An 18,592-nucleotide genomic window follows, 5' to 3' on the forward strand; every position below is an offset into this window, starting at 1 on the left:
TGGATGCTAATGGATAAATGGGCCTCTTCAGAAGTTCTAGAAAGTAAAAAGAAAAAAAGAAAAAAAAAAAACAACAATTCATTTGTTTAAAATTAGTACGAGTAAAAGTTGGATTCATTCATTTAAATTGCTTTGACTTTTCTTTTTCTTTTATATTGTTTTCATACATCTAAGTGCTGCAAACAAATAAAAGAAAGACATTTTTATCTGCTAATACATAAAAATGAGAATTTTTTCATATAGATTCTAAATTTATCTTTTTTTTTTTAAAAAATACATAAGTCTTGCATAACCTAAAACTATATAAATTATTTTCCATATTTATTTCTAAATCACATTGAATATATATATATATATATATACATATCATGAAGAAGCAAACCTTCTGAGTTTTATAATTATGTGCATTCCTAGAATTCATAGTTCGTGAATTTACAAACAAAAAGGTACAAACTTCCCCTCCTCTCGGTTTTTAGAGAGAAAACCTCTTCCTTCTTTCTAGAAAACTTCATTTTAGTGCATTTTAGTGAGAGTTGTTGCCAGATAGGTCTTTTCTTATCCTTTCTATTTTCGCATTGTGTATACACTTTCAAGGTGGTGTTTTATCCCTCCTCCCTCCACCGGTTCGGTTTTGATCAGATCTGCTTCTCTCTGGCCACCATCTGCCTACACGCTCCCCACCATGCCATCCTACAGTCGCCGATCTATTAGGACGAAGCGGAGTCGCGCCAAAAAGCTCGACACATGGCCCTCACTCGCGGCTTGTTTCCGCTCCGCTTCGCTCCGCTCCGCTCCGCGCACCAACGCCTTCGACGACTACATGTGTTGTACCAACAGCTTCATATCGTCGAAATCTTCCAGATCTGGACCACCCTGTCTCCATCCCATCCTTTCACACGCCATCACAAGAACGCGGGAATGCAGATGATCACTGGCCTCAAATCATTCCACTCGATGCCGTGTTTTCCACTATGTTATCATTTTTCCTAATCGGTAATCTCGAAGAAGGGACAATGAATCTCTCCAAAAATTATTACAAGACAACAAAAACAGTGCACCCGTCACTCTCACTGCTTTTAGCCAAGGTTCAACCGCCACCAATGGTGGTTCCATTGTTCGCAAAATTTTTGTGAACAGTTTATTATCATTTTTTAAAACGGCGTCATATTTGTAAGACATGGGTGAAGACCAAGAAATTAGTTATAAAAACTTTTTTTTTTTTTTAATCCACCACTTTACACTGTTGTTATTATTCTTGAGTGTTTGTTAGGGAACCTCACTCCCTCCTCATGTATCATCTTTTTTAATGAAGTTTACTTGCTTGCTTAGGGAAAAAAAACAAAAACAAAAACAAAAAGGTACAATTCGTAGGTACCACATATGACCCTGCCTAATGATCGTCAGAGATTTTGTTATGAATCTCATTAAAGTGGGCTGGGCTTGATACTCAACTTAGTTGTTATCTGTTATTTAAATTAGTTGTTGTTGTTAGTGGCCCATGGGCCTAGTTAATGTGAGTAGGTAGTGGCCATGGCCTTAGTGTGAAGGTTGTCGTTTAAGGGAATTGTTTCCCAGTATATGTAGAGGGAGGTAGTCTTCTTGAGGTATTCTGGAATGTTGTTGAACTTTCTGTTATTTGCATCTATGGAGGAATTGGGAGCCTCAAACTTCCCAAGTCGTAGCAGTTTTATCTTCTTCATTGTTCATCCCTTTTATTACTATAAGTCACAATTCTCCCTACATTTTCATTGCCATTCTCACAATCTGTAGTAGGTTCATTACAAGTGGTATCTAGAGACAACGATCTTGCCATGGACTTGAATAATGCAGAACTTCAAATATGTTTTCAGAATTATCATCGTGCCCTCTGTGATGAATCCTATAGGGATCCTAGAGATCAAGTTCTTACCGTGAAATGTTCAAACGGAACTCAATCCTCAGTATCACTCCTAACGAAACTCGTTCATTTCTTCATTTTGCAACTATATAGCATTGGATATGACTTTCATCACAACATGATTGGAGAATTTTTCTTATAGTAAAGTGTATGGCCATTATCCACGTGACTTTTTCTTGTAAGTCTAGTACACTCTTTTTGAAAATTAATAAGATCTATCATTAAAAATATGATTTTTTCATGTAGATCTTAGATTTACCTAATTTTTTTTAAAGGAGTGCACGGAGTTTGCATATACTAGGACTGTAAATATCATTTTTCTTTAGCACAATCTTACTAGTTAGGTCGTATTAAGAATATATATATATATATATATAATACAAATAATTGAATTTCTCTCTTTTTGTCATATTAAGTTTTTGAAACAACTGGTGATTTTACATAGTATTAAAGCAGAAGTTCAAAGTTCGAACATTGACTCCATATTAGACCCACTCATTAATGAGAGTCTGGCCTATATGTGAGTATGAGTATTAAGAATATAATATAAATAATTAAATTTATATCTTCCCATCAGATTAAACTTTTAGGACAAGTGAACACAAACAATCTCCAACATTCAGTTTCTAGTATCACCTGATCATGTATTTTTCCCTCCATTAACCTTCGACCCCATGATCGATTCATCACTGAAAATTATCATCATTCATCACTGTACATATATCATTAATTAATTTATAGGTTTATATGCTTACAGACCTGCATATGCTTGGAACATAAAGTGAAGTCAAAAGAGATACATACAAGAGATTAAGAATAAATAGTTCAAAGAAATGCAGTTGATATTTTTTTATTCTTTTGTCCTTAAATAACTGCATGGATTAGTCTAATTGTCTGTCTCTGGTTATAACAAAGGGAATCCTTCCTGTTCACCCCTTAAATAATTCATTTATCTATATTATCTATCATCTACAAGAAAACTGTTTATTTATGACTATTTATATTCTGTAAAAATAATTAGTTTTTATCAAAATCAGTCTGTTTTTATTATAAATAATTATTATCGTCGTAAATAATCCGTCATAAATACTTATTTTTCTTGTAAGATCATCTACCCAGATTAGTTAAAAAAGTAGTTTGATTTACATGGATTCTCCTGATCTAGTTCTTTGAGGAGTACTGATGTCAGGCATGATACTTGAATAATAAAATAATATTGATAAGAGGTAGTTGGGGCAAGATAAAGCTAATTTAGCCCAATGGCCAATGAGCTAGCTGTGCCTGCCTAATTTACTTAATCACATTAATTATCCTTAATTTATTGTTTCCCAAATCATCAGATGTTCCCATTAATTTATAACATATATTCATGTTGTCTTCTTTCGATGGTCTTAAACAATTGTGGTAATTCCCAAAGGAATCCTGTTGCATTCACACTGATCTAATTTTCTATTAATCTTGGATACTGCTAATCTCTTGCCTTTATACCATTTAAGAGCAAAACAGAAAGAAAAAAAAGTTACAATGGTATCTAAAACTATTTTTCATAACACTAGACTCGATGGCTGGCAAATCACGTGATCTATATTCTAAAATGACTAGTCAATTATATAATTAGAGTCCTATCGAAACCATTATACTGAGCAAGATGAACTTCTTATTCTCAAATAATATGAAAACACATACACCACTTATTCTTATCATTCAATACGAGATATCACACATATATAGTACTATAAGCCAAGAATTCGAAACATGATGAGCTTATCAGATATTGTTTTTAGAAGTAGCAACGCAAGGGATCAGATTGATTATATACAAGAAATATGAGTTATCTTTTTTGTTTTTCAAAACCTACAGCATATATAAATGCATAACACTAAACTCAAGTACCGTTGAAGTACTCTTTCAATTGGAAAGGACAATTACAAGGTTGTCTGCTGTACAGCATCAGTTTTTTAGCTAGTGTTTCATAAAATGGTGCATGATATGCTTCCTTTCTCCTGAACAAAAATACCATGATTATGATCAACAAAGTCTAGATTCATGGATCCCATTTGAGAATTTCTCAAAAAACAAAAAAAAAACAAAATGGCCTACTAGATGATAATGTAATTAACTAATGATCAGTGATCTGTATCATGTAGACTTTGAAGCATTAATATTCTGATTGAGAGAGAACTGAATTTTATATACTACTCTACCACAACCATTATTGAGTCATGGCTTACATACAAGAACAGATTAATATATACATATATATATATATATATAGAGAGAGAGAGAGAGAGAGTATAAAATATATGAGTAAATTAATAAACAATGGATTGATCTGCATTCTGCATTAAAAAATTACTTGGATCCCTTTCGGCCTGGGGGTTTCTTGGAGAAAATCACTCTTCCTTCAAAGGTTCTCTGACTTGCTGCGCCAAGACAGATTAATCAACTCTCAGCTGAATATGTAAATTGTCAAGCAGAAGTACCATGATACAATTCGTTACATAAACAGACTAAAAATCAGTTTGACTTTGTAGTTTAACTGGTATGTTTTCTCTTTGTAGTCGTGCGCAAAGGAGAAGGTGAAGTAGTGGTATCTAAGTCACGTTTTAGATAGTGAGATGAGATAAGATAGTTTTAGATAAAAATTAAAAGTTAAATAAAATATTATTATTTTAATATTATTATTATTTAATATTTAAAAAAATTAAATTATTTATTATATTTTATGTAAGAATTTAAGAAAATTATAATAATGATACGAGTTAAAATAGTTTTTCAATCCAAACGAACTCTCTACAGAGATGTAAGGACGTGCTAAAATCTAAACAATATACTAAGAGATGAAACGAATCAAATCATTAAAAAAAAAAAAAAACTTAACAAAACCATGATACAGTTCAGGACATCACATTTCCAACCTAATCAACATCTTTTTTAGTATTCATAATAATGAATTACGACCACGCCAAACATCTTAGGATGATCATCTAACAAGGCAAAAGTTTGATAGAGACTTTCCTTTTTCTAATGTAGTCAAAGTCGATCTAAAGCCTCCTTCTGGTCCATTGATGTGATAGAAATTACAAGGTGTTACTCTAGATTTTTTTTATTGTTATCAACCAGAAAATTACATGCTGAAACAAAAGCACTAATGCACCAAACAGTGGCCACAAAAACTAGCCATGTACGAAGACTAGAACTGTCAAGTACTACTGGTTTGGATTGCATGCCGCCAAATTGCAGCCACAGGCCCACAGCTACAACTTTATTAAAGACATGCATATATATCGATATACTTTTGCAAAAAGAGTTTATAAGGAGAGCTGCTTCAGCCTTTTTGGGCATGGAAATGGCCAACATTATGATAAATATTCCTCCAACTTGTAATGGATAAAGTTTGAATATCTCTGGTATCTGCGGCGGATAATGATAGAGTTTTACCATCTTGTTAATTATTTTACATGACCCACATCAGATGGATATATACTTGCATATAAAAAAGCAAGCAATTGGGAGATTCGATTATTTCAATGTCAAATTTAAGGTCGCTATCAATCTAAGAGTAACAGAAACATTTGAGGAAAAAAAATACACAAAACCCATAAAAAATTGGAAAAAAAAAAAGATTAGAAAAAGGAGAGAGAGAGAGAGAGTGTGTGTTTTGGCCTGAGAAGCTACACCGGCTAGATCTCCCTTCTAATAGTTTTAACATAGGGACTTGCAAGTGTCACCGAGTGTGTCAGCGATCAATGAAAATTCAAAAGGCTCCCTCTCCGGCCTCTGTCTTGCATAACATACCCAGAGTTGTGCTATAAGTATTGAGACAAGAATCAAGAGTCAAATATAAGGGAGAGAGAGAAGATATAGAGGGTTGAAATGAAGAGGAGAAGGGAGATGGAGAGGGGGTCAGAGATAAGGTCTGCCATTGAAGAGCTCACTTTGATGGTCAAAGTACTTAAACCTGGTGATGATCATGATGCTGCTCACATCCCCACAAAGCCATTTATTTATGTCTGCAACTTGGTTATTCAAGTTCTTGGTTGGTCTTTTTATCTGCACCTCTCTCTCTCTCTCTCAATAGCTCTAGATGTGTAGAAAATCACAAAACTTTCTGTGGTTTTAAACCTTTTTGCAGATAAGATTGGACCAACGATGGCTGTTCTTAGACAAGACATTCATCAGAATATTCAGGTAATTAGAAGGAAAACCACGGCATAACAAAAATCTCCCCGATTCTCTTTTGATTTTGTTATATGAAAAGAATACTCTTTTGATTTTGTAATGACATGATTTCCTGCTGGCTTTCTTAAAGTTCATGTGGAGCTTTATTATCAGAAACTACGGCTATCAAAGCTGTGATGCTTTCCTGCTGGCTTTTTTTATTTGAATCCTTATCTTTAACGACTTCCATTTTTATATTGTGTCTCGAGCGCAGAGATTGGAAACGGCTCATGAATCTGATCCTTTACTGAATTCAAATCTGGTTGAGATCTTGAAGAAAGAATCCAGTGAAGGCAATGCAAGAAAAGTTACAAGCTGTAGCAGAGCCTTTCTATGGCTTACCAGGTAAACATCTTTGTGTTTTTGCCCTTTAATATTAAGATTCTGAAGTAATACAAAAGCTAACCAAAATAAAAACAAATATAAAAGAGTCTAATAAGGTTCCAACAGAGGTACATTTGTGTAGCTGTTCTAATAATTTTTTAAGAAGAAACCTTGTTCTTGTTAATCCCTATCACCCACTCTTATGTTAAACATTCATAAATTTAATAATTAATTTTTAAATTAATTTGATTTATTGTATTTAATGATCGAAGAAGATCACGTTTAGATTACTTCAAGATCAACCGTGCACAAGTATTAGTAATAATAATGACTCATTTCACAGTTCATCTGGCACAAAGTCATGAATACAGACAATAACTAGAGTATCTTCTTGTCCATGACCATTTGGTTTTTGCTTTCTGCAAGTCGGCTCTATTTGTCACAGCATAATCCAATGACAAAATATAATGCTCTTTTCTTTTTCTAAGTTTATTACGGATCGGATTAATATGATACTCTCATGTGATGTGATGTACTTTGATTAATTTCATGAGTTAGTTTAATTCTTGATTCAAACATAAGCACTTCACTGTCTTGGCTTGTTGTTATTTGAAACAAAATAAACTTGGATTAAGCTCCGTATCTGATTCTAGAATCATATTCGTATTCTTTCTTTCTTCTTCTTCTTCTTCTTCTGTTTTTGGTCTGACTACTCACATCTAAAATTATCAGGCCTTGATGTTCAATGACATGAACAAATTAATGTGTTTTTCTCCCCAGATCCATGGATTTTACTTTGGCATTATTGCAAAAACTAGCAAAAGACCCTGAACAGAGGATGGAACAAGCAGTGGAGGAGTCTTATAACACCACTTTAAAGCTATGGCATGGATGGATATCATCAGCTGCTTTCAAAGTAGTAATTCCTCTCACTCCCTAAATGTCTGTATCCTTTAATTGTCATCACTTGCTTTTAATAATGGTGGGTGAGTTAATCAAATTGAGTGTTTGGGGCCAGTTTAAGCTTCACTTTTCTCAATGAGAGCCCCATCTATGAGCTGGTGGTGGTGTCTTTTCTCTTCATATTAAGCTCATGAGTGCTATTTTCTTTTATCACTGTTTACAAGCTTTCTCAAGCATTAAAGCATGGTCATGCTACTATATACTTCCTTCATCATCTTCTTCTTCCAAACACACCTCCAACTAACAAGTGTGGTGTTTACAGGTAGCTCTAAAACTAGTGCCTGACAACGAAACCTTCACTAATCTCCTCATGGGGAAAGATGGCAACTATGAGACCCTTAAAGAGGAAATGCAAACCTTGATTTCACTATTTTTGCCTTTATTAGAAGAAAACCACTCAATCTTGGTAAGTTTAATTTCATGTTTTCTAACAAAAAAAATTCTATTTGCAAGCCGATGTGGAGAATACACCCGTCACGCGTTTGACATATCAAATTAAAAAAAATTAAAATTAAAATTTAGATTGAGAAAAAAGAAATGACAATCATTCATGCCATGTCAGTGTGGAGGGTGTCTAATAATACTGGTTTCTATATGTTATGCAGTTCCTATATGTTTATTCATACTGGTTTTCTTATTTGTTGCAGAGTTTTTATGGCTTGGAAAGGTTAAAGTCTACCTAAAGGAGATATCATTCATATAAAGAAAACGGAACATATGTACACGGTCTGGTCTTGAAAAGCAATGTTTCATTTTTTACTTCTTTTTTTTTTTCCCCTGTAATATAATAGAAATATGTAAATAGCTCGATTTGCAAAATCTGTCAAAGAAACATGAAATTAAGGGAGTCTAATGTATATGTTATACGTGTAAATATCATCTCATTTGCTGTTTATAACAAGCAAGAGCTGCCAATGGAGTAACTAGAATCTTTCTTGGATCCCCTGCCAAAGAACACATTTAAGGTTGTGTTTGGATATTAAAGCATTCTTAGATATCTTATAAATAGTAAAGAAATTATTGAATATCAAATAGTAGTGAATAATAATAAAAAATAAATAAATAATAATAATAAAATAATAAATAATAGTAAGATACTGTGTTCTCGATATCCAAATGTAAAGAAACATAGAGGTGCAGTTTTTAGGGAGTGGACTATTTAAATTTAATTTTGTATTTTTAATTAAAAAAATCCTCAGGATTTACGTGGTAAGATATCAACGGACAAGACAGTATCCAAACTAAAGATAAAGATAAAATTATCTATCACACTACAGGCTCTACGTCTATCCAGATATACTTCGTATGATTGCCGATAAATATATATATATATATAGAGTCATCATGTTCTGAATGTGGTACTCAAGCCAGCCTCTTTGTCCGGTAGGAAATGATTTGGATTATTGGAAGCTAATTCGGAGGCTAATAACGAACGGTTCATATCTTAGATCACTCTCGATGAATTATTCATCCTTTCTTTTTGTTAGAAATACTAGATCAGAATACACAGCGGAAGCGATATTACCTCACAAGAAATATCTCAGATCTAGTGCGATTGTTCCACGGATTCTCCAGTATCGTTGTTCATCCACGATCTTCACATCGATGGTGGAGTGTGCTACGTGGTAATACTAGAGCAACACTCACACATTCCACAGCCTAGATGCCGTGACTAGAGAGAACCATTTGAGAAATAGTTGTTTTGTCCAAGAGTATATTCTAAAAAGGGAGAGAGACTACTTAAATAGCCTCTCTAGTGTAACCCCCTGGCTGGCCATTAAGGACCAGCCATCAAGCCTCATGAAGTGGCTTAAGAGCCTAGCCACTTCATAACCCCCAAGAGGAGGTGAAGGGGTGCCCACTATGGGTGCCCCTTTCTTACACTTTTAAAATAAACGAGTCTATAATTCGCACAATGTACAAATTATTGTATATGTTGTATATGAGGGAGAGAGATTTAGAGAGAGACTAGATTTTATAATAGAGAAATTTGAAACGGTTTATAGGACAGTTTATTTGACGAAACAATATAAAGGTTAAAACAGTATCTTTGAGTGGATACTTGAATCGGTTTATATCTTTATATGTAATAAAAGAAATGAAACTTAAAAATTATAACAGTTTATAATGAAATATTACTTTTAAAATGATTACCGCTCCATAAACATAACACTTTAAGTTTAATGGGTTGAATGTTTATTTTTATGGATAGAATGTCACATCGCTTAAAATACAAAACATTATAAATATTGAATTAGTGCTCAAAAGTACGGAAAGAAATGAAACTTATAAGTTACAATGATTCATAATGAAATATTACTTTTAAAAGGTTTACCGATTCATAAACATAACACTTCAAATTTAATGCGTAGAATGCCTACTTTTATGGACATAATGTCACGTTGAAATTATATGATTTCGTTTTTGTATATAGTAACAAAAATTCTACTTACAACCGACCTGGGAAATCCCTGCATCACCACGTCCTACGTGGCTCATTTCAAAACGAGTAATGCTACTCATCATCTCAATTTTCATCATCTTTACATCATCCTATGAAGTGGCATTAGGTGATTGAAAATTATTTATTATATTTCACTTGTAAACCTATCATTTAATGTCACATCATGGAATGATGGGAGGATGATGGAAATTGAGATAATGAATAGATTTTTTCTTTCAAAACAACCTCGTTCAAATTTAATTCAAACAAAGTCGAAGTGGCCTTCACCCCCCTCCATCCCAGTCGAAACCCACATCCCCACTTTTTTTAAAACTCACTATTTCTATTTTACATCCTAACTTTTATAATATATCATATATCAGTTTATCTATTTTTTCTTTATATCATTTAAATATTATATTTTTTTAAAATATATTTTATTCATTTCAAATAAAATAAAAAGTAGAAAATAGATAATGAAATAACTAAAGAGTAAAAAGTAGAGAGAGAAATGAATTAAATATTTATACAAGTATGAATAGTATTTTATAGAAGTAGAGATGGTACTATAACAAATTAGATATTAGTTATAAAATATATAATCTATTGGATGGACTATATTAAGTTATTTCCTTTTAAATTTTACAAAAATATAGGTTTTACGTAACGAATGCTCTTGTAACCTCGAGTATGGGCCTGTGATGACTTTCTATAAAATTTATTTTTGGAAAAAACTCTATACTCAGTCGTTTAGTGTAAGCGCCGGGTAAGCGCCGCTAATGTGTCAAAATAAAATAAAAACGCACCGTTTCGAGCAATTTTCATTTCCCTCCCTCTCTTTTCACGTTTCCATTTCCCTTTGGGCATCTCTTTGTGGAATGGCCTCATGGCTGCTTACGCCAAAAACTTCATGTTCATTGAAGTTCTTGAACTATATGAGAGCTTATTGCATCACCAATATTTGAAACCCAATGATTACAGTTACCCAAGTGTTCTCAAGGCCTGTGGTGGATTAGGTAGGGTTGGTTGTGGGAAGAGGATACATACCCGTGTGATAAAAATTGGTTGTCTAATTGATGTTGTTGTGGCCAATTCTCTTGTAAGCATGTATCCAAAGTGCAATGCTTTTAATTATGCTATACATCTATTCAATGAAATGCCTGACAAGGATGTGGCTTGCAGGAATACCGTGATTTCTTGTTATTATCAAGATGGGTTAGCTAAAAAAGCGTTGGAATTATTTGAAAGCATGAGGGGTTTTGGGTTTGAGCCTAACTCGGTAACACTCATAACTGTCATTTCGTCGTGTGCAAGGCTTTTAGATTTGGAAAGAGGGAAGAAGATTCACATGGAGCTAATGAGAAAAGCTAGCGTTTGTGTTGGAAAGAGGGAAGAAGATTCACAACTGTCTTACCAATGCTTGATGAAGTTGCCGATCGATGGAGAAGACCCACACGAAAATACCCATGAAAATGGCGATCCACGGTTCTAGATGGACACGATGAACCAAATCAATGTGGGTATCAACGAACTAGATCAGACGAGGACGAAAACAAAGAACTAACACAAAGATGCAAGATCCAGACGAACGAAGATGCAAGACCCAAATGAAAGCTAGACGAACGAGCTCTCTTTTGGTTTCATTTCGTGCATTTTTTTTTTATAATATCTGACGTGGTATTAGCCGACTCTCCATCGTTTACTTCCCCCGACTGTACGTAAAAGAATTGTTTGGTTTGGGAAATGCTTCTATCACATAAACCAATTTAATTTTTTTATTTAATTGTTAAGTAATTATTTAAAAAAAATCATATTTTTTTAAAAAAAAAATTAATAAACTTAAAAAAATGTTTGGAAAAAAAAAAAGATAAAAGATATGAAAAAAAATTTGCTGGTTGTTTCAGTGGACTCCCTATGTGCTAGCACTGTCCTTTTTTTTTTCTTTTTTTCTTTTTTTCTTTTTGAGTCAGGCTACTTAGAGCAGGTTTGGAGGATGAGATGAGAATTTTATGTTTTGTTTTAATGTTTAACATATTATGTTTTAGTATTATTATTGTATTAAAATTTAAAAAAGTTGAATTGAAATTTGAAAAAATTGAATTATTTATTATATTTTGTATGAAAATTTGAAAAATGTGTAATGATGAGATGAGATGAGAATTTTATGTCTCATCCCACCCCCCAAACCTACACTTAGAGTAATCCGTTCAATTTGACGGGTAGTTAAATGTGTATTTTTATTTTTTTTCTCAATTTTTTCATATTTTTTTAATATATTTAAATATTTTTAAAAAATAAATAAATACACTAATATATAAAAAATCATTTTATTAATTATGAAGTAAAAAAAATTAAATATATAAGCAAAATAAAAGGATAAAATAAAGAGGCAAACTAGTATTTTCTTTTGTTTTCTTTTTTTTTCCTCTGATCGACATTTGACAGATCGAAACTGAATAGTCGCCGCGAGGAAAATTGTAAAAACAGAAACTTTAGAGAGAATCTCTGAAATTCAGTATTTTCACAAGCTCGGGAGAGCTCCAGTGAGCGTCATGTCCCAAGAACGACAATATCCTCAAGCAATCTGAAGCTGTACAAAACATACACCCAAGATCTCACAAGTTTTTTTTATGTTTGGGTGAGTTCTCTCTCTTGGTTGGCTTTATTTTTTCCAGATCATACACAACTCCTACATGCTCTCCACTCTTAAAGTGATCGATTTCTCTTTACTCGTTAGCAAGCTGCAGAATTTCTCTTTAGCACGATCGATTTCTTTAGCAAGCTGAAAAATTTACGAAATAGTTTTGGATTTATGATGTCTCTGCCTCTGACATGGACTTCGTTGAACGTCTATGTAGTCATGTGCTTATTTATTACCCCTGAAATCTGAATCAGAAAACCCATGATCCCATTGCTTAATTTGTTCGGATTACCATCTGGGTATGCTTAATAGCACACCCTCTCGAAACCCATTAGCTGGATTCATATTATCATGAGCAATTATTCACTTGGGTCTTCTGGGAGTCCCAAGTCCTTCCATGCATACCCAAGAGGCAGCGACTTTGATTTAGAATTAGGAATCGCTAGACGTGCCCGAAAGCCTAAGAATTCCCCCTTTCATCCCTTCAAAATGCTTAAAACGTTGGGAACTCGTCTTCATTACTACTGTAAGCTACACCCACTTTTGGTTTTCATCATCTCCTTGTCCTTTGGGGTCACAATCCTCATCATTTTATCTCTGTATGAGAGCCACTACCGAATGGTGGGTAGTAATCAAAAAATGGATGTGGTTTTGGGCGATTATCCGTTGCGGGATCTTCGGAGTCTGGTAATGGTTGCTGGGCATTCTGTATATACGAGTAGCAGCTGTGGGAAAGCTGACAAAGAAGATTCATGGTTTTTGGAATCTTATCAGAAGAATCCAGGTCAAGCTGCTACGTTTGTGAGACATATTCAAGAGGGAGTTGAAATTGCGGCCAAAGATGATGCAGCTTTGCTTTTGTTTAGTGGTGGGGAGACTCGAAAAGATGCTGGTCCTCGTAGTGAGGCACAGAGTTATTGGAGCGTTGCTGAGTCGAGAGGATGGTTTGGTGAGTGCATGTGTTATGTTACTTTTTGTACCTGTTTTTCTGTGCCTCATTTGTATGGAAAATATTTATCAACTGAGAACTGATCTGTTTGTTGATTGCTAAAGGAATGGTTCTAATAGTTGCTTAGATTATATCCTGCTCACTTAGGAGTTAGATCAGAATCCATGATTATGTGCCGATAAATTTCTTGCCTTTTAGTATAGTGGCTGTGAGCATTTTCTAAACAAAGAATCTTCGACTTAAATCCATTTGGTATAACTCAAGAATAAAGTGCATCCAATACAAAGTGAAGCAAGTATTTGTGGCATTTAATTTTAAGTTATTAGAAGTATAGTTGCCCCGTATCAATACAAACTATCAGAACTTTTAAACTAGGTTAGATTTATTTAAATTTGTGTACTTTGGTATCTTACTAACAGTAGGATGAAGTGCACTCCTGGATTATTCTCAGCTTCAGTCAACTAAAAAGAAAGTAGTTGTTGGCCTGTGGCCTGCTGAGTATTTTGTAGCTATGAAGTCTTCTAGTTGCTATTTAAACTGATTGTGCAGATTTCACATTAATCATGATTGTTTTGTTATACTTTCTAGGGAACTTCACATTTTTTACAGGCCATTAGGCATTATATTGAGCATAATAACTTACAGCCAATCATATCCCTGCAATGCTTTTACATCTTTCTTTAGGGTGAAACATTTTCTAGGGACTCTTCGGGAAATACAGAGCTGAGATTTTTAAGAGTCTTTTCTATGTAATGGATGATAAATATATATCCCCATTGGGTAGTTCTCTCGTAGCCTTGAGTTATCAGTTGTTTTTATGGAACAAATGGAAACTTGATAAGATTAATCATGGATTCTTTGTAAGGTAAAGTTGTTTCCGATTCATGAATACTATGGACAATCTGGTTTTTCCTACTATCAAGCAACTGATCGTCTGGTTGTTTATATAGGCAAGAAAGACAACATGAGATGGAGGGCACTCACGGAAGAGCATGCAAGGGATAGCTTTGAGAATCTCCTCTTTAGTGTGTGTCGTTTCCGAGAGCTTACTGGCACGTATCCTTATAACATAACTGTAAGGCTCCCTTTACTTGAAGCTTTTTTATTCTATTCCTTCTCCTTTATTTCTTTTTCTTTTCCTTTTGGAGCTAAAATATTTCGAAGACATACATGTGATGGTATGAAAATTAAGAAAAACAACCAGACAGTGGTATTTGTTTTCGTTCCCTCAGTGTAATGGATGCTCACCATTGATTAAGTTTCATTTGTAGCCATGAATATGTCAGCAATAAGTACTCATTTTGGCTTTGGAAAAGAGTATGACAAGTATTTTCCCAAATATACATATAGATGTTCCCGAAACAAATACATGTTTATGATTCTGTGAAAACTAAAGTACATACAAAGTCACTGTGGGTGTCCGCAAGAGAGTTGTAGTGAAAATATAAGTGAGCGGAAATTTATATCACACCAAATCATTTAGCTTCTTATTCGTCCTTTCATTTTCCTGTATTTTGATTGTAAGTTTGTCGTGTCTAAAATGCTTATCATCAATGGAACAATTGCTGAGATACTATAAGAGAACATGCTCTTACTTTTTCCCTTTTGAAGTCTCCCCCCCCCCCCAATGTGAGTGTGTCTTTGTATTCTAGGTACAGTAGGTGTTCATGTGTATCACGTTTGCTCTCACACTTGAATGTATTTGGAGTTTTTTTTCCTAACTATTCCTATTAGTTATCATTAAAATTTTTGCAAGGTTTGAACTAAATCACCCTAACATTATTGCAATTTGGAATCAGGTTGTAAGTTATGATTTCAAGGAAGAGAGATTTGCGCATCTGCATCGGTCTGCAATTGGGTTTCCAGAGTCGAGGTTTTTCTACTTAGGCACCCCAGCTTCACTCACTTCAAAAGAAGCAGCTCTGAAAGGTGAGGCATTGGTGCGGACTCAATTCCATGGAGATCCATATGGGTGCCAAGGTTCACTCTTACGGAAAAAATTAAAGCGTGATCCTTTTCACCGGTCAATTCCTTATCCTAATGGGTGCCCTGAGATTGAAGGTCTGTTCAAATATTGTGGAACAGCTCCTTATCCAGGCTCCCTTCCTTGGTCCCAGTGAAACTTGTTGGAGGATTTTTTACACATACAACAAATATTAATTAAATCCACCAATACAACCAGAAAGAGATGCTTAACCTGAGAATAATGTAGTTTTTTTCTTAATTAACTGTTCTAATCAATTTTTAGAGAAATGAAAAGAAAAGAGAATATGTTGGGAAGATAAGAGAGAAAATTATGTCACCATCAGATGATGGGAAACTTGCATCTATGCTCTATATAGTGGAAAATTTTCTTGGTAACAAGGAACTACTTGTGGTCAGTGCTATGTGCACTATTGATGTTCTTATCCCACTTAGTTGCTAGAAGTACCTCAAAACACTTGGTTAACCAAACACCCAAGCTTTTGCACATTTAATGCCTCGTTTATTTTTACAAATGAGATGAGATGAGATCAAATAAGAAGTGTTTTGAAAACAAAAGAGCCCTTTTCACAAGAACATTATTATCCACTCTTTGTAGGCCAAAGTATGTTGGCAGTATGCTCATTTGCAGAAAAGTTTATCAACACGTGTGAAAGTACTGAAATTAAATAAACCATCCAAAACTTTAATATCCTTTCAACCCTCATTCTGCAGACCAGGGTTGATGCCAAAGTGCCAAAGATTATTCATAATGCTATAGATTTGCAAACGGACCTTCGGTTACATTGTTACACAGGTATTTGGGTAGCTACCCTGTGTTCTTCAGGAAAGGGCAGGTTGCAGCCTCCTCTACGGAGGAACTATCCAAGGTAGCACCTTGCATGAGACCTCCTAGCAGTTCTCCACGGTCAAAGTAGAACTCGACCTTCACAATTTTCTCCTGTTCGTCCAACTGTTTCAAAGAAGAGAATATTTGCTATATGATTGAAGAAGAAGAAGAAGATGATGATTATAACAAAGAACCACAACGACAATACCTCAAAAGCGGCCATCCCAAAGAGTTCAACCATTTCTCCTGTTGGTTCATGGCCTTTGAAAGCACCCTCCATAAAACCCCAATGCCTGAACTTGTAAACAATCACTGGTGGCCCTGAATAAACTCTCAGAACCTCCAGAGCAAACCCACGCGGGAAAGCTGTAACGAAAGCCCTATGAGATGAATCAACTGTTTCTTCTGCTGGGTTGTAGCCACGAAGCTTCTCTGGCAAAGAGGTTTGTAGAAAGGAATTGTAGCCTCCCCCAAGCTTGCGCTTTTCTTCTAAAGTTACAACCTTCCTTCCTACAGGTTTTGAGCGATTTGTAATACATGACTAAAGATATTTGGAATATGGAATGATTATGATAATGATAATAATTCAGTGATATAAATAAGGAGCTTGGGGTTACCGTTAAGGCTGAAAGTATACTTATTCGGATCAATTGATTTATAGTCATCAGAGCATGTTTTGTTAAACATCTCCATTTCCCATGACTTAACAAGGTTCTGCACTTTTTCTTCAAGTGAGCCAGGAGGCCATATCTATTTCCCATGAACAAATTGGTATCAGATTATCTTGCAAATTTTATGGTATTTCTCATGCTCAAACGCACAAACACACACACACGCAGAGAGAGAGAGAGAGAGAGACAGAGAGAGACAGAGAGAGACCTTAGTTCTGCCTTCTTCAAAAAGCCTGTTAACAAGATCATAGTTAGGAGGGGCACCAAACCTCCATTTTGTGTTCTTCTCTTCTTCTCCATGTAAGTAGGAACGATATTTGTCCTGAGCCTCAACTCCTGAAGTTGCCATCTTACTTCCCAGTAAACAAGAATTTCTGGGTATTGCCAACTTCTGGAGTTCTGTTACAGAAGAGATTATTACCACAACCCGAAATGTTTCAGAAGAGACTCTTATATAGGCAATCAGTACACCCACCACGCTTTGAATTCTCTGAACTCTAATGTCACGACTCCTCGTATATCAAGCTCTGACCCCTACAGTGTGCTTGTCTTCATATACTGTGTGGCCCTTAAAATTCTTCGCTGTATAATTGAGCCAAGAGAACGATGGATGTATTTGTAGTGGCAGAGGCAGCTCAATATATTTTGTAGCCGAGAAAATATATTTATAATTATAAATTATTCAATCGTAATCGTTTTAAAAAAAATAAATAAATAATAATATTCATGTAAAAAAAATTAATTTTTTAATAAAAAATTTTACTCTTTTTCAAAATAACCATTAAGTATATAACATTTTAATTTAAAATTAATAATAATATTTAAATATTCAATAATGAAATTTTATTAAAAATCCAAAACAAATATTAATATTGTTTTTATTAATAATATCTATAAGCCGGCATGGTTCAAACCGAATATTTCATAATGGATATGGGCTCTCTTATAATTACGCCTAGGAAGGATAATTACACTGGTCGTCCCAACCTCTCTTTTGGTTCTCAACCTCCTCTTATATATATAAACAAAAAATATACACAATCTCTTACTATTCACACAATCTATACACACTACACTTTTTTTAATTTTTATTATTATTTTTTTTTATCAAATATTTAATATATGAATAATGAATAGAAAAATTGAATTAATTTAAAAATAATTTTAAAAAAATATAATATATGAAGGATAGAAAGTCGTGTAGTTTTGCTCATGTATAAAAGCCGGCCCTGTGTTGTGGCCGCCTCCAACTAACAGCCTTGTTGAATATGGATTAAGGTTCATTGTACCTACCAAATCAACATAATATTCAGATCAATAAAACCCACTTGTTACTTTTTTTTAATTAAAATTCTAATTGAAATATAGAGAACTTATCAATCGAGTTGAATCGTCAGCCTCAAACAATTAGTAAATATTAAAATTGAAATAATGGCTTAAAGAGCTAGACTTGCAGCCCAAGTAGTCATATACCCCAGTGGCAGCCAGCTAAACCTACCACGCTTTGAATAGTCTGCAACCAACCACGCTTTGAATAGACTGCAACTCTAGTGTCACGACTCCTCCAACTCCATCCATGTTCAAGCAATGTCTCAGTGAACAACCAATCACATTTTCGAAGCAGATTAATGTAATTTTCCCCTATAAAATTATAAATATTGGCACAATCAT

General features: G+C 34.2%; 3 protein-coding genes across 5 annotated transcripts; 2 read left to right on the forward strand and 1 right to left on the reverse strand.

The window, feature by feature from the left end:
* Positions 1-5,535: 5,535 nt before the first annotated feature.
* Positions 5,536-8,226, forward strand: LOC109005394 (glycolipid transfer protein 3-like). Of its 2 annotated transcripts, none has more exons than XM_018984323.2 (6): positions 5,536-5,936; positions 6,033-6,088; positions 6,333-6,463; positions 7,223-7,361; positions 7,668-7,811; positions 8,053-8,226. In XM_018984323.2, the coding sequence occupies exons 1-6, from the start codon at positions 5,774-5,776 to the stop codon at positions 8,086-8,088; spliced, it is 669 nt and encodes a 222-aa protein (XP_018839868.1). In that variant the 5' UTR covers positions 5,536-5,773; the 3' UTR covers positions 8,089-8,226. The 2 variants fall into 2 exon arrangements, with proteins under 2 accessions (XP_018839868.1, XP_018839869.1); XM_018984324.2 differs by having other exon boundaries at positions 7,223-7,358.
* A 4,065-nt stretch (positions 8,227-12,291) lies between these two features.
* On the forward strand, positions 12,292-16,114 carry LOC109005395 (uncharacterized protein C57A10.07-like). The gene is made up of 3 exons (XM_018984325.2): positions 12,292-13,438; positions 14,389-14,513; positions 15,238-16,114. The coding sequence occupies exons 1-3, from the start codon at positions 12,841-12,843 to the stop codon at positions 15,556-15,558; spliced, it is 1,044 nt and encodes a 347-aa protein (XP_018839870.1). The 5' UTR covers positions 12,292-12,840; the 3' UTR covers positions 15,559-16,114.
* Positions 15,966-17,534, reverse strand: LOC109005396 (pathogen-related protein-like). 2 transcript variants are annotated; one of them, XM_035691027.1, is made up of 5 exons: positions 17,397-17,530; positions 17,130-17,320; positions 16,868-17,000; positions 16,459-16,760; positions 15,966-16,373 (listed from the first exon to the last, which is right to left on the reverse strand). In XM_035691027.1, exons 2-5 carry the CDS (start codon positions 17,268-17,270, stop codon positions 16,230-16,232), a joined length of 720 nt encoding a protein of 239 aa, XP_035546920.1. In that variant the 5' UTR covers positions 17,271-17,320; positions 17,397-17,530; the 3' UTR covers positions 15,966-16,229. The 2 variants fall into 2 exon arrangements, with proteins under 2 accessions (XP_035546920.1, XP_018839871.1); XM_018984326.2 differs by having other exon boundaries at positions 17,130-17,534.
* Between the last annotated feature and the right edge of the window lie 1,058 nt (positions 17,535-18,592).

Source organism: Juglans regia, chromosome 6 (assembly GCF_001411555.2).
Source record: "Juglans regia cultivar Chandler chromosome 6, Walnut 2.0, whole genome shotgun sequence".
In the NCBI taxonomy this organism is placed as follows: domain Eukaryota; kingdom Viridiplantae; phylum Streptophyta; class Magnoliopsida; order Fagales; family Juglandaceae; genus Juglans; species Juglans regia.

Excerpts from the sequence above, each read along its gene's own strand:
- LOC109005394 (XM_018984323.2), top strand. The coding sequence starts at position 5,774 with ATGAAGAGGAGAAGGGAGATGGAGAGGGGGTCAGAGATAAGGTCTGCC. Across the intron at positions 5,937-6,032 it reads CTTGGTTATTCAAGTTCTTG|ATAAGATTGGACCAACGATG; the intron begins GTTGGTCTTTTT and ends ACCTTTTTGCAG. Across the intron at positions 6,464-7,222 it reads GCCTTTCTATGGCTTACCAG|ATCCATGGATTTTACTTTGG; the intron begins GTAAACATCTTT and ends TTTTCTCCCCAG.
- LOC109005395 (XM_018984325.2), top strand. The coding sequence starts at position 12,841 with ATGAGCAATTATTCACTTGGGTCTTCTGGGAGTCCCAAGTCCTTCCAT. Across the intron at positions 13,439-14,388 it reads TGAGTCGAGAGGATGGTTTG|GCAAGAAAGACAACATGAGA; the intron begins GTGAGTGCATGT and ends TTGTTTATATAG. Across the intron at positions 14,514-15,237 it reads CGTATCCTTATAACATAACT|GTTGTAAGTTATGATTTCAA; the intron begins GTAAGGCTCCCT and ends ATTTGGAATCAG.
- LOC109005396 (XM_018984326.2), bottom strand. The coding sequence starts at position 17,270 with ATGGCAACTTCAGGAGTTGAGGCTCAGGACAAATATCGTTCCTACTTA. Across the intron at positions 17,001-17,129 it reads TTGAAGAAGGCAGAACTAAG|ATATGGCCTCCTGGCTCACT; the intron begins GTCTCTCTCTGT and ends CATGGGAAATAG. Across the intron at positions 16,374-16,458 it reads TTGGGATGGCCGCTTTTGAG|TTGGACGAACAGGAGAAAAT; the intron begins GTATTGTCGTTG and ends TCTTTGAAACAG.